The sequence below is a fragment of the Lissotriton vulgaris genome, unplaced genomic scaffold (genome assembly GCF_964263255.1).
Source record: "Lissotriton vulgaris unplaced genomic scaffold, aLisVul1.2 SCAFFOLD_492, whole genome shotgun sequence".
NCBI lineage: Eukaryota > Metazoa > Chordata > Amphibia > Caudata > Salamandridae > Lissotriton > Lissotriton vulgaris.
Genome location: NW_028251456.1, coordinates 551,832 through 571,890, shown reverse-complemented (window position 1 = coordinate 571,890; position 20,059 = coordinate 551,832). Strand labels below are relative to the sequence as shown.

The following is a 20,059-nucleotide window of genomic DNA, read 5'->3' as shown; positions in this document are numbered from 1 at the left end:
TGCTTGTCTCCAGATCACAATGAAGACCATTGCCTAGCTTGTGCCCAGTTCCGGTCCAAAAAGACTATCCGGAATCGACGGGCGGCAAGGTAAGAAATGCAGACGTCGGCACCAGAGCCCGAGAATATCTTCGGCGACTAGGAAGAACTGGTTGACGCCGAAGACTCGGATCAAGAGAAAGATCAGTTCTCCGAGCACGACTCTGAATATTATATCGACGACAAAGAACTCGTCGAGGTCTAAGAATACGATTAAGATATCGTAGCTGTCGAAGACTACTCCGATGATGACTAAGGCCGAACCGTGAGTACACTGCCCCATACAGACTATACACCAATATCAGAGACTCAGGTCGAGGCATCGCCAACAGGCCTTAGCCAAGATCAAAATACTGATTCTACAGCCCGGCCATACCGCCTGGCTAAGAACATACAAAAAGAGCCTTCTGAGACACTCTTCCAAGGCCAGGCCCATCTAAACCGAAAGTCATCGACACGACAGTCTTCGGACCGAACGTCGTCGAACCGAAGGTGATAAAGCCAAAGTGCGCCGACCCGAAGCCTACCTTTCCATCAACACCTTCGAAGCCACGGGCCGTCGAATCGACCTCGAAGCCAAAGCCCGTCGACTCGAGCAAATCTGGTTCAACGGTCGAAAAAGGAAAGAAGTGTGTCGACTTAGACAAAAGGGCTACGCCCAAGGCGGTCGTCTAACTGAAACATAAACCTAAAGTAGACCACACAAGATGGGTCGAGCCGAAGCCCATCGATCCAAAAAGGGGCTTCGAGCCAAAAGAGCAGGCTCCGAAGACACCTCTAACGCCTAAACAGGTTACCGAACCGACAAAACAGCTCGGTCTAAAAACCGTGGTGAAACCTGTAAAAGAATTCGGACCGACAAAACCTGTCGGCAAGCCTCCAAAACCGATCCAGGCACCAAAAGCGGTCGAACCGAGTAAAGGCATCGACCCGAAAAAAAGCAAAACAAAAACTACGGCGCCAAAGCAAAAAACTGTGACCCATCCACAGATCAGTCAAAACTATATATTGACCCAAATACTGGGAAAGTGACTGTGTTCGAGGCATGTGGGCTGCTGAATTCATGTCTGTGCATAGATCGCCGCCTAGTGTTGGGTCCGGATGATTGCACATTGTTGTCCTGGGAGAGTCTTCGAAGTATCCCGAGATAGTTGGCTCCTCCCCTGGACTACAGTGCGCATGGGCATCAACTCCATCCTCAGATTGTTTTTTTCCGCCATTGGGTTCGGATGTCTTTGGGTTCCCTCTAGTCGGAATCGATAGAAAGCTTTCTTGAGACCAAAAGGTCTTTAGCTATTCCGTCGGTATAGTCTTGCGTTCGGTCTTAGTCTCTTCCAGCTCGGTCCGAGCCGGATTCTCGACACCTGCGTGCTCTCGGCGCGGAAGGCCCAGTCGACGCTCCAGATCTATCGACCCTCCATCATGGACCGGAGTCCATTCAAGAGATGTCCAGACTGCAACTCTAAGTATCCCCACATCGACGTCCACCCGGTGTGCAACAAGTGTCTGTCGCCGGACCACGATGAAGCCAAGTGTATGGCTTGCTCTCGCTTCAGGTCCAAGAAGACGCTTAAGCTTCGACGAGCTGCGCGCCAGGAGGCCCAGCATGCTGCACCCGCGCCTGTGGACATCTTCGATGCGGGGGATGTTGAGGACGAAATTATCCAGGACGTTTCGGAGTCAAACCCCGCGTCGGACGTCGAATAAGACTATGACGCGGATGCTGAGATGTTCGAGGCCGAAGAAGTCGTCGACGAGGTAGGGGACGATGACTGGGCCCTCGGGGCCATGGAGGATAGCTCGAATGAGGAGCTTCCTCAAACGGACTCTGGGGCCGTGCCAGTTCATGAGGCTCAGGTCGAGGGATCGCCTTCGGGCCTTACCCGAGCTCTCACTATGGGTTCTACGGCCCCGCCCACGGACATATTGCAGAGCCACTCCAGGGAAAATCGAAACCGAAAGTGAAACCTACGGTCTCTATTCCAGACACTGCGCAGGTGCCGTCCTCGAAACCGAAAGTGCGCATCGCTATGGTCGGCTCGAAGGCCTCGGAGCCCTCGGCGCCGAAGAGGCAGAAGGTGGCCGTCGAGCCGAAGGATCAAGTCAAGGGCGTTGAGACGAAGTCTACCGCGCCGAAGACTAAAGTGATGGTGGTCGAGTGCGTCGGCACCGAAGGCGGTCGACGTCTGCAAAAGCCTTGGCGATCCGAAAAAAGCTGTCGGTGACCCGAAGAAACGGCTGGATGACCCGAAGGTTCTCGCGACTCCGCGTCAGCAGGACAAGGCCAAGGGCACGGCGCCCCGAGAGTCGATTTCAGGTGTGGCCTCGGGATTCCACTGAACCGGCGCGCCCATCCGCCGCATTCACCAAGAAGATGATGGACTCCCTGCAGCGCATCAGGGACGGTACTACGTCGCCCGGTCCGAAGGATCCTCCGCCAGCGAAACCAGTGGAGAAACCACAAAAGGCGTCCACGCCCATCCATTTCACGTTGCCGCCAAAGTCGGCGCCGAGGGCTTTCGCTCCTAAGGCAGTCGCCAGCGTGCCCGTGAAGGTCTCCTCGGCGCCGAAGTAGTCAACGGCGGTCCCCGGCCCACATCCTCGACGACCTTCAGTGGAAGAGCATCAGGAACACTTCATCGATGCCGAAACAGGCAGGCTTTCCCTCCACAAGCGAAAAATCGCCCCTGAACGCCCAATGGAGTCTTACAAGATCCCTCTCAAGAAGAAGGACTCTGCTTTCACTCCCGTTCTGGTGGAACCACTTTCCCCACAGACTCATAATGTCTCGCCCACTTACTCTGATGTGGACGCTGGTGAGGGGGATGATGATGATGAGTACAGTTATCCTGTCTCTACAGACCCTGAGGATACCAACGAACCCTGGGCCGCTGGTGGTGACCCAGGGGATCCTCACTCAGGAGAATACTCTCAACTGTTTGCTGCCAAAACGTCTCCTACAGAAGACTCTGCAGCTTTCAATGCTCTCATTGAACGAGCAGCAAACAATCACAACGTCCAGCTCCATGCTGACCCTGTGGATGTCGACTTCCTTTTTGATACCTTCTCAGTCTCAGAAAAAACTGTTCAGACTCTGCCTATGCTGAAAGGTGTTTTAAAGCATGCTGCTGAAATCTTTAAAGAACCTACCAGGGCGAGGGTGATAAACCCTAGGATTGACAAGAAGTAAAAGTCTGCGCCCACTGACCCTACCTACATCAAAGGACAGTTGCCTCTTGACTCCCTTGTTGTCTCGAATGCCTGCAAGAGGGCTAATTCTCAGACTACGGGTGACGCTCCTCCCCCAGACAAAGAATCCAAGGTCTTTGAAGCCTCGGGGAAGAGGGTAGCAGCACAGGCGGCCAACATCTGGTGCATTTCTAACACACAAACGCTTCTGGCGCGCTATGACAGGGCACACTACGACACTCTGTAGACCCTGTTGCAGCACCTGCCTGATCAATACAAGGAAGGGGCTGAAATGCTGATTCAGGAAGAGAAGCTAATCTCTAACGCTTCAATTAAGTGCGCTCTGGACGCAGCTGATACCGCTGCCAGAGCTATAAACACTAGCGTTATGCTGCGGCGACATGCCTGGCTGAGAATCTCTGGATTTAAGCCAGAGATCCAAACTACCATCCTTAACTAAACAGTCAACCCAGATCACCTGTTTGGCCCGGAGGTTGACACCACCCTAGAGAAAATTAAGAAGGACACGGAAACTGCTAAATTCATGGGTGCCTTACAGTCCCAGCAGTTTCGGGGTGGGTCTTTTCGTCGCGCAAACACTAGAGGCGTTTCAAGGGGCCAGCTCTCCCAGTCCACCCAGTACTACAAGAGCAACACTCAGTCCACATACAGCAACAAGAGTCGAGGTGGATATCATGGCAACAGCGCCAAAGGCAGAGGCAGTGGAAACAGCTCCAGGTCCTCTGCCACCAGCAAACCGTGACACCTTGTCACTTCCCCCCCGACCACACACCGGTCGGGGGGAGACTCCAGCAGTTCCTGCCGGTCTGGAAGTCCATCACCACTGACAGGTGGGTCAGGAAACTTATTCAATACGGTTATTGTCTGGAGTTAACATCCACTCCACCCAACATGCCCCCAAGAAACCGTCCTATGTCAGACTATCATTTGCACTTATTGCAGCAGGAAGTCACTGTTATGCTGCAAAAAGGGGCAATAGAGGTCGTGCCTTTGCAAGAAAGAGGCACAGGGGTCTACTCACTGTACTTCTTAATACCAAAGAAGGACGGGTCCCTCAGGCCCATCCTGGACCTCAGGCCACTCAACCATTACATCCTGTCGGAGCACTTCCATATGCTGACCCTGCAGCAAGTGCTCCCGTTGCTCAGTCGTTGGGATTTTCTCGCAACTTTAGACCTAAAGGATGCGTACTTTCACATTCCACTGCACCCTTCACACAGGAGATACCTCCGGTTCACCATCCAAAATCAGCACTACCAGTTCAAGGTTTTGCCTTTCGGTGTCACCACGGCACCCAGGGTGTTCACAAAGTGCCTGGCGACAGTGGCGGAGCATCTCAGGAGACGGAACATTCACGTCTACCCTTATCTGGACGACTGGCTCATCCAGGCAAAGTCAGCCCAGCAGTGTGCCGCCCACGTGTCCCACACCATTCACCTCCTGCACGATCTGGGATTATCACTGAATTACCCGAAATCACACCTCCAGCCCGCACACATACGGCAGTATCTGGGTGCGACTATAGATACTCTGGCGGCCACAGCACAGCCGAATTCAGTGAGAGTCAGCAGCATTCAATCGCTGATACAAAAATTCAGACCTCAACACTCGCTTCCAGCAAGAGTGTTCATGCAGTTGATAGGCATGATGGCCTCATGCATAGCCATAGTCCTGCACGCGAGACTACATATGCGCCCGCTTAAGGAGTGCTTAGCACGTCAGTGGACTCAGGCTCACGGGCAGTTGAAAGACCTAGTGTTGGTGAGCGGTCGGGCATACAACTCTCTGCATTGGTGGAATCCACGAAACCTTTGCAAGGGCCGACCGTTCCAAGAGCCTGTGCCACAGATCATCCTGACAACGGACACGCCTCTCCAGGGATGGGGAGCTCATGTACTCCATTACACAGTGCAGGGACTATGGACGCAACAGCAACGGAAGATGCACATCAATGTTCTCGAACTGATGGCAATCTTCATGGCACTCAAAGCCTTCAAAGTACATCTGTGCAACAAGGTCGTGTTGATCCGGACGGACAACAAGACCGCCATGTACTACATCCAAAAGCAGGGAGGAACACACTCTCCGCAGCTGTCTCATCTGGCTCAGGGCATGTGGAAGTGGGCCATTCAAAGGAACATCTTTCTCATGGCGGAACACCTCCCGGGCAAGGACAATCAGATGGCGGACCTGCTCAGCAGGCACAGCCACCAGATGCACGAGTGGGAGATACATCCATCAGTACTCCAACCGTTCTTCCAAAGGTGGGGTCATCCAGAGATAGACCTGTTCGCCACAAGGGAGAACGCAAAATGCCAAAGCTTCGCCGCCAGGTTCCCACACCCACAGTCGCAGGGCAATGCGATATGGATGAACTGGTCAGGCAAATTTGCGTACGCTTTTCCCCCAGCACCAATGATACCGCTGGTGGCACGCAAACTCTGGCAGCACTCAATCACTCTCCTCCTGGTTGCTCCAACGTGGGCTCGCCAACCATGGTACTCCACGTTTCTAGAACTGTCCGTGGTACCGCATCAGAGGCTACGTCTCACATCCAGCCTTCTGACGCAGAGCCATGGCGACATTCAGCATCCAGATCTGCAACAGCTCAACCTGGCGATCTGGCTCCTGAAGTCCTAGAGTTTGGCTACCTGCACTTGCCTTCTGACTGCATGGACATCATTCGTGAGGCAAGGAAGCCCACCACCAGAGCATGCTATGCGGCAAAATGGTAGCGGTTTGTCATTTATTGTGCAGACCACAACATTAACCCGCTAGATGCGTCTATTCAGAATGTCATCTGTTACCTTTTCCATCTGTACAAGTGTAATCTGGCCTATGCTTCCATTCGCATTCATCTATCTGCAATGGCTGCTTATTTACAGAACAGGCAGCACCTCTCACTCTTCAGAGTGCCTGCCATTAAGGCCTTTCTAGAGGGACTCAAACGAGTGATTCCTCCGCAGACTCCACCAGCTCCGGAGTGGAACCTCAATGTGGTCCTCACCCGGCTGATGGGTCCCCCCTTTGAACCACTGCATTCCTGCGAGATTCAATTCTTGACGTGGAAAGTGGCTTTCCTCATAGCAATTACATCGCTGCGGCGAGTTAGTGAACTGCTAGCACTAACTATCTAAGAGCCATTTATCCAAATTCATTCTAACAGGGTAGTGCTTCGCACTAACCCTACATTCCTTCCTAAAGTTGTGTCTCAATTCCATATCAACCAAACTATTGAATTGCCTGTTTTCTTCCAAAATCCTGAGTCATTGGCGGAGAGAATGCTCCACACCCTTGACATCAAGAAGGCCCTGATGTATTACATCGATAGGACCAAGGATTTTAGGAAAACTAAACAACTCTTTGTTGCCTTTGCACCACACCACAAAGGTAACCCTATTTCCAAGGCGGGCATTGCTAGGTGGATCATTAAATGTATCCAGATCTGCTATCTGAAAGCCAAGCGTACTCTCACCATTCCACAGAGGGCCCACTCCACCAGAAAGTTGGGGGCCTCCATGGCATTCCTTGGAAATATTCCTTTGGAAGACATATGTAGAGCAGCCACATGGTCTACCACACACACATTTACAAAGCATTATTGTGTTGATGTGCACTCCAAACAGCAGGCAGCTGTAGGGCAGGCTGTTCTAAAAACACTTTTCCAAACTGCTGCAGCTGGCATGGGCGGCCGCCGTTAATGGAGGGACTGCTATTTATTCTATGCACAGATATGAATTCAGCAGCCCACATGCCTCGAACCGAATATGCTACTTACCAGTATGCATCTGTTCTTGGCATGTAGGGCTGCTGACATTCATATCGCCCGCCCTCCTCCCCGGCGCCTGTAGCAGCTGCAGAATTCACACATACTTCTAGCATGTTCATCATTCACTTAGTTCCACTCCATCTTGGCCACAATGGCTAAAAACAATCTGAGGATGGAGTCGATGCCCATGCGCACTGTAGTCCAGGGGAGGAGCCACCTATCTCGTGATACTTTGAAGACTCTTCCAGGTCAACAATGTGCAATCATCCGGACCCAACTCTAGGCTGCGATCTATGCACAGATATGAATGTCAGCAGCCCTACATGCCAAGAACAGATTGTGAGAAGGTGGCCTGATATGCAGTGCTCACTATTCTAGTGAACACTATGTATCAGTCCAGCAACCCTTATTGATGATTGGTTGTAAGTCAACCTTATAGACCAGCTATCCTAGTAGCGTGGATACGAGCAGTCTAAGGCTAAAGACTCGAGAGGGCGTGTTAAGCCAGCTGTTTACCACACATATACCCCTTGAATACCAAGTGAAAGGACACCACACAAGTGTTATGAAAATAAACAAGATATTTATTATAAATCACAACAGCCCTGTACTCTTTATGAGGACAGGGTACTAAGCACAAAACAAAACTCTTACGAAAATACTTAAGTTAGCACAGTATATACAAATGCCCGAGGGGCACGGAAAACCATATACTCTGAAAGTGGAATGCGAAATTACTAGCAGGTAAGTACAGTACTAATAGGCTTTGGAATCGCTAGATCTTGACTATAGAATCTTCAGATTACTTCTAGGAGACCCAGGGGACTCGGGTGCAGAGTGTGCACTCTCACGCGTGATGCGGGACAAAGTCTATGGTAGCTAGATTTCACAGAGTTAGTGTTCTCGGGCGAACCCGACCTGGTAGGAAGAAAACGAAAGTGGATTCTGACCCTTGGATAGTGAGGCTATGCTGGGGCACCGAAATGCCGAAGTTACCTAGCCCAGGGGCTGCAGCTGCATAGGTCTCAAAAGACGTCGGGAATCCTCGTAGACGGACCAGGAGCCTGGAAGAAAGAAGTTGCTGGCAGGCGACCAGTGAAGAAAGTTCGATGGATCCAAGCCTGGATCGAAGGAAGATGACACCTGAAAGCAGAGGGGACCAAGTTCGTGACTACTAGCCAGTAGTCAGGTGGCACCAGGAGGGCACCGGATGGTAGTCACCTCGACTAGGTGAGTGGGTGACGCTGTGCTCGCAGATCTCACGGACCAGGAGGCGTTGTCGGCGACCAGGATGGAGGAGCGAGCTGTCCCACGAAGATTGAAGCTGTCTGCGTCGCTGGACCCAGGATTGGGCAACAAAGCCTTGGCAAATTCAAGCCAACGCGGTGGACTCAAAATGGCGTCTGGAGTGGACCAGGAGGGTCCGGGGTGCCTCTCTTGAAGAAGGAAGCAAGGGCCAGTCTGGAGCAACCAGACCAGCAGCAGTGATGTCGTCGGGCGTCGTGTAGAAGGCCACAAGCCAGCCGGCTAGTAGCCACACAGCGCGGTGAGCACACAAAAGCAGAAGGGCCCCACGCAGATCGTGGAGATGCTGGAGGGCTGATCTTCGGTGCTGGAGCTGCTCAGGGTTGGGGCTTCTCGGACCCCAAAGCACTCACCAGTGGAGCACACGGTGGGCTTGTTGCAAAGAAGTCGTGCAGTCTTGGCGATCGTCGGTCCCTCGAGGTCTCGTCGCACTCACAGTTCTCAGCTTTGCTGTAGAGGTGAGTAGAGGTCAGAGGTGCCAGGGAAGCCGGGTCTCGTCGAGCTGGGTCGTCAGATTCGTGAAGAAGGACTTGCAGCAGACCGCAGTGTTCTTAGGATGGTGCCCGCTTGATGCAGGGTGACTACTCCTTAGCCACAAGGGAGAATCTTGAAGAAGGAAATCTTGATGCCTTTCGCAGAAAGTCGTGTCTTGATTCCAAAGATGATCTAATTTGAACAGGGGGCCCGCTCCCATCTTTATACTAAAAAAGGGGGCTGACCCGGTGACTAGGTCCTGCCTATGGGTGGGACTAGGAGGGGGGGTGGTTACACCCCTCTCCCATGCCGGACTTCCCCAGGCCAGGGGCTGGTGTGCCCCTGGAACTGGTTCAGACTGGCCTATGCGTAGTGAGCACCGGGGTGCCACTCAGCAGTCACCTTCCTGAAAAGCCCTGCCTACCCAGGATACACAAAACCATGTCTGGGATGGTGCTAGTACCGCCCCGGACAGGAAACCCTTTGTCCAAGCCTCCCTCGCTGGAAGGACTCCCAGCAGCAGGAGGTCAGACTCGTGTCTGTGGTGGCAGCATCCATTTTGTGGAGCTGAGGCTTTAGTTAACTTTAACCGGGGTTCACAGTTACATACATGTCGTGTCCCTCTAGAAGGGTGGAATGCTAACCCCGTCGCCAGAATTGGCGAGGGGTTAGTATTCCAATTCGTATGACACCTTACTCGACATCTTTTGATAAAGCAATACCAAAGTTAGCATTTAACCGCGAGGATTATAATGCACTTAAGAGTATATGGTATGCGATAGCATGGAACAGCTATTAGGACTTGGTTCAGCAAGCTGCAGGCTGGCTCAGCTCATGCCAGAGCACCATCTCACATGATTCCAAGCACTCTGCCTTCAGGATTGTCAAGGCCTGCCATAGGAGTGACTGATAGGAATCTGTGTGTCCATTTTAGGGTTAGGTATAGGTATACTACACCTACAGCAAAGGGTGATTACACGACTTTGCCCCAGCTGTCATGCAGCCAGTTGTGTCAAATTTAGGAGGCCAGCCAGGGGTGGCATAATACATGCTTCAGCCCCTGGCAGCCCTGGGTACACCCATGCCCTGAGTTACAGGGTCTGATAGGGTGGCCCAGTACCAATTGGAACTGTACCTAAGGTACATGGAATCCATTTTACAGAGAGAGCAGTAGGCCTGGGGTCCTGATTGGCAGGGCCCCAGGTCGACTATGTCAAAAACCAGCTAAAACACAGGCAAAAAGTTGGGGGCAACCATAGTCAGGAGGTACCTTCCTACACAGATGCATACTGGTAAGTAGCATATTCCTCCGGATACACAATGATAGGGTGGTGAGAACGGACCCACACTTTATGCCAAACGTGGTGTCGAGGTTCCACATCAACCAGACAGTGCAAATAAAAAGTTTCTTTCAGAAACCGACCAATCGCTGAGAGGGCGCTGCACACTCTGGACGCTAGAAGGGCAGTAATGCACTACATAGGAAGAACCAAGGAACTCAGGAAGACAAAACAGTTCTTTGTGTCCTTCGCAAGCAGTTTTCTGGGTAAACCAGTAATAAAGGGAACCATTGCATGATGGATCGCACGGACAATACAATTCTGCCACAAACAAGCAGACCAAGAACTAGCGGAGGGGGCACGGGTCCACTCTACTAGGAAAAGGGAGAAACAATAACCTTCCTGGCTAACACACCCATTCAAGAAATTTGCCTGGCTGCAACATGGGCTTCAGTGCACACGTTCACTAAGCACTACTGTGTGGATATAAAAATGAACAAGGAAGCACAAGTAGGACAGAAGGTGCTTCAACATATATTTACTTACAACGCTCATCTTCCACCCAGCCGCCACAAACATAACAAACTGCTACAAAGGCTATGCACCTCATTGTGAATCCAGAAAGATACATGCTGCAAAACGAATAGTTTCTTACCTGTCGGTGTAGTTTTGCAGCCTGAAGATCTTTCTGGATTCACTAGCGAACCCACCCACCTCCACCAGAAAGATGAGGCTGGAGAAACAGGTGATAAAACAAGGACAATACTGAAAACAAGACACCTTGAAGGACTAAGCGGGTAAAACACTTACTTGAACATTGCCAAGGATTCGCAAACAGAGCACAAAACGAGAAAAAAAAGAATCCGAAGATGGCGCCCAAGGGTGGGAGCTTCCGCAGGAAACGTGCCAACGTCACGAGAAGGACACAAAAGGTGGACGTCGACTCCCAGCTGGGCTACGAAAAAAAAAGAAAAAGACTACGATTCCGGACCCAACCCCTAGACCGTGGAATAATGGACAGCATAGTGAATCCAGAAAGATTTTCAAGCTGCAAAACTACACCGACAGGTAAACTATTCGTTTCTCCAGTATTGGGGTGTCTTTCATAGATTCACTTGCTTGAATATTCCTCGTCGTCTAAGTGGGAGCCCCTCGGTAAATAAAATAGCAATAAACCAATAATATATGTATATAAAAACATAATTACGTACATTCCAACACCATAAATACTTATAAGTACCAAGGTTAGCATTAACACATAGGAATACATAGAAGACAAGAAAACCTTTATAGCATAGCCATGTAAATATGTTAGTCCAAACTACAGCCAATCGGGCGCCAGCACCCCTCCTAGAACCTTCTCCTCAGAGGCTCAGGCTCTCTGACTTTCTACTGCACGTCGTGTGAAGGGAGTCTCCCTGAGCTCTGCTCAGTTTTTAACTTATTTCAAGATTTCTACAGTTTTTCCTGGGATGTCTTCAAGTAAGAAGTCTGTTTCGACCATATGCTTCCTGTGGGAAATTGCAGCTCTTCTCAGAGGACCCTCACAAGAAGTGTTATTTACTGCCTCTATCCAGAGCATGAGGTAGGAAAATTAGCAGGACTTTCTCCACCAAGACCCTTAAGGACAGGGAAGGGCGCCTCCTCCTGTGGTTGCAGAGGTTGAAGGATAAGGATTCACCTCTTTCTGACGCAGAAAGCCTTGCGTCAGATGTGTCTAGAGCCGCTTCTAAACGTAGCTGTGTGCAGGATTTGCCATCTCCTTTCCTGAAGAAGAAAAAAACTAACTTTAGCTGCTGTGTCTCTACCTCCTCCTGCTACGCCTCCGCGATCTGACTCTTAGGCGTCCACCGCTCCTTCCACTCATGTTTCCACAAAAAACTTGCAAAATCGTTGACTGTCTTTCTGATGACAATCTGCCGTCTACAGCTCTCTGACGACGACTGACTACTACTTGTGCCAGTGGGTCGTTGGTGGCTGCGTCGACTTAGTTCGTGTCGATTGGTGTGTGTGAGCTACAAATCTCGTCGACGATCCCAATCTCATTGGCGACGTCTAAGAAGGCAATCTCGTCAACATCGAAATCTTTGTCGACGCTTACTGTGAAGAGCCGCTTTGTTGGCAGGTGCTGTGTCGGCTCTGTCAACGGTTGTTTAGTCGTCGGCGGCCCAGTCTTTGTTTGCTCTGTCGATGGTGGCTCTATCGACGGCGGCTTCGTCTACGGCAGTGGTCTTGTCGTCGACGACTGCTTCATCGGCGATGGTTGTCCCGTTGACTATGATAATTTAGTCTACGTCTGCCTTCACATCATTGCCTCTGGTGCCATTTACTTCATCCGGATCTGGGGCTTCTGCTGTTCACCCCCCTGCACCAACGGCAACAGGTGCCTTTGGATCGTCTTTCACTTCCACGTCATACTCCGCCTCTGTCACCTCTTTTGCCACGGGTTCAGAGCAGGACTCTGGTTCTGATGAGGAGGAAGATTATAGGTTCCGGGCAGCTCGAAGCCCTTCAGAGCTCGTCATTAAATGTCAAGACTATGAGGATGATCAAGTTGATCCTTATTTTCACGAGGAGGAACCTTCTGTTCAAGTTCCCACAGCTCAAATACCACACTCCCTCATTTCTAATCGCTTGAAGATTCTAGACTATTTCCACCGTCTCACCAGGGGTCTCCACCTACGGTGCCTGCAGCTACCGCAGCTCCTCCCCCTGCTTCACTGCCAGAGCCAGTTGCGCCCTCTGCAGCTCAAACAACCTCTATTCAGGTCCATGCAACGGTTTGAGGATGACCCTCTCCCAGGTCGGGAAGACAGCGAAGTCTATGATGATTGGAAAATGGTGAACTGGGACGACTATCAGATCCAAACACAGTTTCTGCCACCTTCGGGTCTGTGGATATAGCTGTTTTTCACTAACTTATGGAAAGAGCGGCGCAGCATTTTAAACTTCCTATGGCTCTGAAGGATGAGGACTGTTTTCTTTATGATTTTAAGAGTCAACCTTTTAAACAGGTCCGTACAGTGCCCATAATTTATTTGGAACGAGTTTGTCAAACTGATGCAGACGTCAAATTCTATTCTGGCACTTCTTCCTCGTTTGAAGCAGAAATATAGGCTGCCCCAGGGTTCTCCAGCTTGCTTGGTAGCGCAGCGTAACCCAGATTCCGTGATCACCCAGGCCTCACAGCGCCGTTTCAGGAACCAGTCTTCTCCAATAACCGCTCCTCCTGACCGTGAGGGTAGTCTTCTTGATGGCATTGGCAAAACATTTTCCACTATGGCTTCTACCACTGTGAGGGCTGCGAATTCTCTGGCCATTCTGGGGCGCTACGACTGGCAGATGTGGTCGGATATGTCCTCTTTTATCGACCTCATCCCTGAGCCCTCCAGAGCAGAGGCTCTCAAGATTCGTCAGTAGGGAGAGAGCATCATCAGTGATTATAGACTGCTCTGTGGACATTGCGTGCACTGGTTTTCGTCAGCTGGCTGGGGCAGCTGTTTTACGTTGTCAGGGCTGGGTTCGTTCCACCTCTTTTTTTCGCCAGAGGTTCAGGCGAAAATCCTCGACCTGCCCTATGATGGCGAATCGCTTTTTGGCCAGCATGTGGACGACTCACTTGTAACAATAAAAAAGGACACCGAAACAGCTCGTGCATTAGGCACTTTACAGTTTCGTAAAAAGCCTATTCGTGGTGCGCGCGGACCTCCTCTTTCCGCGGCGAATCCAACCGGTAGCGCTCCTACGGCCAAGGAAATCAACAATATTCCTTCCAGTCACATCAGTCCTATCGGCAGCAGTCTACCAAGCCTTACAGAGGAAAGTCTTCCTACAGAGGCTCTGCTTCTAAGAAGCAAGGACTTGCCTTCCCCGCTCAAAGTTGGAGATCGAATCTCCCTTTTCTTTTCCAATTGGTCTTCAATCACCTCGGACTGTGTGGTGCTGGACATCAAAAGGCTATGCTTTGGAGTTCGGCAAGGTCCCTCCAACCACACCACTAACTGGTCCACCTCCGGCTCACCTCAGGGTGGTGTTTCGACAAATTCGACTCATGATTCAGAAAGGTGCCATCGAAGTGGTTCCCAAGTCTCAGAAGGGGATGGCATTCTATTCACGGTTTTTCCTCGTCCTAAAGTCTGGCGAATGGCGTCCAATCCTCTACTAAAAAGCCCTGAACAAGTACCTGAAGTGCCAATCCTTCCCCAAGCTCACTCGCGGAAGTTCTCTTCTTTCTCTCGAAGGACTATTTCATGACCACCATCGATCTCCAGGACGCTTATTTCCACGTGCCGAAACTTCCAAGTTCTTGCGCTTCTGGGTAGGGCGCAGAGACTTTCAATTCAAGGTTCTGCCTTTCGGCCTTCGCTCCGCCCCTCTCATCTTCACGAAAGTCCTGGTCCCGGTGGTGGCATATCTAAGTTTGAAGGGAGTTCAAATTTTTCCCTACCTGGACGACTGTCTCATCAATTCGCTATCTAGTCATCAGGCATTTCTGGACACTATTCTATCACTCTATTCCACTCCCTCGGTCTCTCCATCAACACGGAGAAGTCTCAGGTCGATCCAGCTCCACGCAGGACCTTTCTAGGGGCCACTCTGGATACTTCACTATCGAAGGCATTCGTGTCTCACGAACGTCCGCTGCGGATTCTACGCCTAGTGGCTCTCATCCGTTCAAAAGGGTCAGTTTCAGTTTGTGTATTGAAGCCTTTTCTTGGGATGGCATACTCCTGCATCTCCCTGATCCCAAATTGCAGGCTCAATAGTTGCCCAGTTCAGGAGTAACTGGACAAACAGTGGCGTCAGGTCACCGGTTCTTTCAACGATCTGGTCCTAGTGACTGCTCGGACAAGATGCGCTCTCCAATGGTGGGCTCAACCGCCAAACATCGCTGCCGGCACTTCTTTCCTAACCATCGCTCCGGAGCTCGTCCTTACCACGGATGCCTTCCTGGAAGGTTGGGGGCGCACATCTTCAGGGGCTATCCATAAAGGGCAAGTGGACCCTGTCTCAACGTTCCTGGCACATCAACAGACTGGAACTAATGGCCATTTTCCTGGGGCTCAAGTCTTTCCGTCTTCTCCTCCAGGGAGAATCAGTGCTCATTCAAACCGACAATACTACCGGTATGCACTATGTAAACAAGCAGGGCTTCACCAAGTCACCCCTCCTTTCTCAGTTGGCACAGAGCATCTGGGACTGGGCACTCCGTCACCAAATCACTCTGGCAGCGGTACACCTACCAGGCATCTCAAACATCCTAGCGGACTCCCTCAGCTGGTCCGCGTCCTCTACCCACGAGTGGGAGTTGCATCAGCCGACTCTGGATTTCATCTTTCGGCTGTGGGGTCGCCCGGACTTGGATCTTTTTGTGAGCCATGTGAACCGGAAATGCCAGTCGTATGCAAGTTGGCTTTCCCATCAAGGGTTTTGCGGGAATGCCCTTTTGATGGATTGGTACAATCTATTCGCCTACGCTTTTCCGCCGATTCTGATGGTTCCTCGAGTGTTGTGGAAGATGCGGAGACAGCTGTGCCACATTCACCCGATCGCTCCCAGATGGCCTCGACAAGCGTGGTTCTCGGAACTGCTGCTTCTCTCCCAGTGCAAACCCATCCTCCTTCATCCTCGAGCGGATCGCCTCACAATGGACAAGGGTCAAGTCTGTCATCAGGACCCCTCCTCTCTCAAATTATCGGCATGGAACCTGAACACCTAGAATTTGCCCACTTGAACATTTCGCCAGCATGTAGAGAGGTTCTGGCAATGCGAGAGCTTCGTCCACAGTAAAGACTTGCAAGGTAAAGTGGAAAAGGTTCTGTCACTGGTGTGCATCTGCCAACATCCATCCTGTGCACTCCTCTCCTGCTCAGCTTCTGCCGTTCTTTCTCCAGTTGACTCAATCAGGACTTTCCTACTCCACTTTGAAGGTCTTCCTAGCGGCAATATCTTGTTTCCTGCAGGATGGTTCTTCCTCTCTACTCTTCCAGAGTAATTCAACAGTTCTTCAAGTGGCTGTTCGGGATGTTCCCGCCCATCCGGCATCCTCCTCCTACTTGGCATCTCAATGTTGTTTTGGCGCAATTGATGAAGGCGACTTTTGAGCCAATCCACAAAGCGGATTTGAAATTTTTGACCGGGAAGGTGGCTCTTCTTCTTGCTTTGACCTCCTCACGTCGCATGAGTGATATCCACGCCTTAACCATTCAGCCTAATTTCTTTCAATTCAAATCTGAATGTGTTGTACTTCGCACCAATCCCGGCTTTCATGCCTAAGGTGCCAACTGATTTTCACCTCAATGAACCAGTGTTCTTAAAGACTTTCTTTGCTAATCCCCAATCTCCAGCAGGGTTACGTTTGCATTCTTTGGTTAATAAAAGATGCCTCAAATTCTACATCGACAGGACAGCGCCCTTTCGTAGGTCTGATCAACTGTTTGTTGCTTATGGACGCATGCGTAAGGGGCGTGCTGTTACCAAGCCAACTATTGCACGTTGGATTTCTTCCGCTATTTCCTTCTGTCATCAGAAGGCTGGCAAGCCTCTTCAGTCTACAGTGAGGGCTCATTCCACCAGGGCGATGTCATTCTCTACTGCCCTGTTTGCTGGTGTGCCGATTCATCAAATATGTCTAGCAGCCACGTGGTCCAGCAGGCATACTTTCTTAAAGCACTACTGCCTTGAGCCGATCAACGAAGCTGATGCAGCAGTGGGCCAAGCGGTGCTTCGTAATCTTTTTTAAATAAGGTGAGCCTCTTACCTTCCTTCCGCCTGTACCGTCTTTTTACTATTATTGGTCTGGCCGCTTATGTCATTTCATTGCATTTTCATGCTAATGCGCTGCTATTTTGTCTTACGGCCAGCTATTACTGCTTACTATTCTATTCAAGCATGTGAATCTATGAAAGACACCCCAATACTGGAGAAGAACAATTGTTACTTACTGTAAACTGTGGTTCTCCAATATTGGTGTCTTTCATAAATTCACATGCTACCCACCTACCTCCCCTCATAGGCTCGCTTCTCCTCTTAGACTCTTTTGTCACTCCTGTGCTACGAACATCTGAGGGCCTGAGCCTCTGAGGAGAAGGTTCTAGAGGGGTGCTGGCTCCTGATTGGCAGTAGTTTGGACTACCATAATGACATGGATATGCTATAAAGGTTTTCTTGTCTTCTATGTTTTCCAAGTGTTAATGCTAACCTTAGTACTTATAAGTATTTATGGTTTTGGAATGTATGTAATTATGTTTTTATATACATATATTATTGGTTTATTGCTATTTTATTTACCGTGGGGCTCCCACTTCGTTGACCGGGAATATTCAAGCTTGTGAATCTATGAAATACACCAATACTGGAGAACCACCGTTTACAGATAAGTAACAATTGTTCATAATCAGTCAGTCCTCATTAGGACTCAACACAACATCCGTGTTTTACAGTACCAAGCAGAAGTGCAACTGCTATTCGCACTTTGCTATCTCCCATCAAGGCAACATCACCATGGAACACCTACCAGGATGCCAGAATGTCTAGGCTGACGTGCCACAAGTGGGAACTCCACCATTATCAAGTGAGCTACATCTTGCACAGAAAATGTTAGTACTACTCTATTAGGCTTTGGCAACCAAGAGCTAAGGCAATTCCTTTTTGATCAGTTGTTCCTTTACATTTGCTTTTGCTGTATTTCCGTTGATGCTGACGGTACTGGAAAAGGTGATGGCTGATCACTATACCCATATTTTCTTTCATCACAGCATGGCCACACCAGTAGTTGTACTCCCTTTCTGAGAATGTCAATATTTCCAGTGATACTATTGAAGATGACCCCAGGCTTCTCCCCAAGCACAATGGAGAGATACTTAATTACGAGGATCTACATTTGCCAAGTCTGAAAGCATGGTACCTGACTACCTAGAATTGGGTCATTTGGACCTGCTGATGGACTGCAGTAACGTCTCTGCCCAGGCTCGAGTGCTAGCAACCGCAAAGATTTGTAACTCTAATTGGAAGCGTTTCTGTGTATGGTGCACAAAATTGCACCCAATATCCACACACCACCTTAAAATACTTCAAATTTGTTAGATCTACACAACTGTGATCTTAAGTAGTCGTCAATGTGGGTGCATCTGGCAGTAGTTCAGAAACGAATACTCTTTATCCATGCTTTACTCAGTGGACCATAAAGCAGTTTATTAATGAACTTTTCTAGTGGATACTTCTAAGCTCAGAACCTTCGCCTTTTAAATATTCCCCAGCCGTCAGACTAGATTTGGATATTTTAACGCAGTACCCTGTCGACATTGTTCGGCTCAGAAAGTGACGTGTGGAGCTGCAAATAAGCGCCACACATGCATCTTAACATCAGTGCTTATCTTTTCATTCCAGCAGATGCAGACCTAGAGCTACTCCTGGTCTCTTCCCAAAACTAATTCTCTTAAAAAAACTATATATATTTTTAAATTGGACATTAACATTTTGAAGCAACTTATATTCGTGGCTGGATTCTGTACTTCTCAAATTATTAATTGTATACCTTTTCTTGTGGCTGTGTGTGGAATGAATCCCAATAAGCTGTTTGACCCCAGTGGTGGTAGTTTCCTGATCATTACTTTGGTGCTTTAACAAATGCTTAATGAAATGCTTCACTTTATGAAACCGTTGAGTGGGGTTTCTCCAGCAAAAAAAAAATGTATTCTCAAGTACGGAGTACATTTTTTATTTAATGGCACGGTTGCTTCGAATTAAACAATATTGGTCTTGAATATTTTTAATTATTTGAAATGCCTGCAGGCAAGAAGAGGAACGTAGAATGCGTGAAGAAGAATTTATGCGCCACCGAGAACAGGAAGAAATGCGGCGTCAAGGATTCAAGCCCGGTTACATGGACCCTGTAAGTAAACACCACTTAAATCGACCTGAATTTGTTAGCGGCATATGCCCCTGAATCATAACCTAAGATATCTACATGTTAATTACTTTTTCAGTTTAACATTCCCAAAAGAGCACCTAATGTAATTAAATTCTTTTGTGAAGTGAAATTAAGCAATGGCTCCGCCTTTGAGTTTCGGGTGGATGTTTTCTCTTTTTGAAGTTTACTATTGATAAAATTCAGTAGGGTATTTTGCAAGGTACATGGTATCTTCTGATGTTTACTGTTTGTTCTCTTCAGTCAGCCAGGGTAAACCTTGTTTGTTTCTAGACTAGAACACTTCATTGGCAAGTATTTGCGTCTTGAGTTTACATTGGAACTTCCTTGGCCAGTGTTGATGACACATTAAAATTCGCAAAGGTTTTGATGGCTTTTTTTCCATTTCAATGCTGTATCTTTATGGGAAGCAGCTATTTTTGTTCAATCAAGCTTTGTCACAGATATGTTATAAATTAAATGTTATTTTTTAACTGAACACGTTTGTAGAGTAGCACCTTCTAAATGCAAAGGTTAATTTGCTAAATCCATAGACTTAGATGTTTTTGTGTATTTGTGTATCTCTATATACATGGTGCAGTTGATTTATAAAAACCTATAATTTCCTTATTACAGGTGACTTGTCAGGTCTCTGGTCGCCTATGGTAAAGAAATTTCATAGCTGCTCAACTCTAAGTTATTACATTTGCCAGCAGCCAGAGTGAATGACCGATCATAGACCATAGTTACAGTTGCAGTTTAAACAAGGAAAACGTTAGTTGGTTTTCCTTCTCATTTCTTTTTCTAAAACAAAAACGATTAGCAGAAAATATTTTGGCAAAAGGTTTTTATTTTCCGCCTGTTAGGTCATTGCAGGAAAGATAATCTCTGCATGTTTCTATACAGTCTGAGCCAGTCACATCATTTTTTAACCTGATTCATATTGAACTGATCCAAAAACATTTTTTGCAACAGTTACTGTTTCTTGGTGTGTTTAATTTCATAGTTTAGATTCTGATTTTTTTTATTGTAGTCTGCAATGAACATGAAAGAGCAAGACACCAAGGATTTAAGT

General features: G+C 48.9%; 1 protein-coding gene across 1 annotated transcript in view; it reads left to right on the top strand.

The window, feature by feature from the left end:
• Window positions 1-20,059, top strand: part of LOC147662880 (paraspeckle component 1-like) — a 279,115-nt gene that overhangs the window by 145,635 nt on the left and 113,421 nt on the right. Inside the window, exon 6 of the mRNA XM_086950824.1 lies at window positions 18,870-18,969. Within this exon, the coding sequence (XP_086806950.1) occupies window positions 18,870-18,969 (100 nt within the window). The remainder of the gene's footprint in view (window positions 1-18,869; window positions 18,970-20,059) is intronic.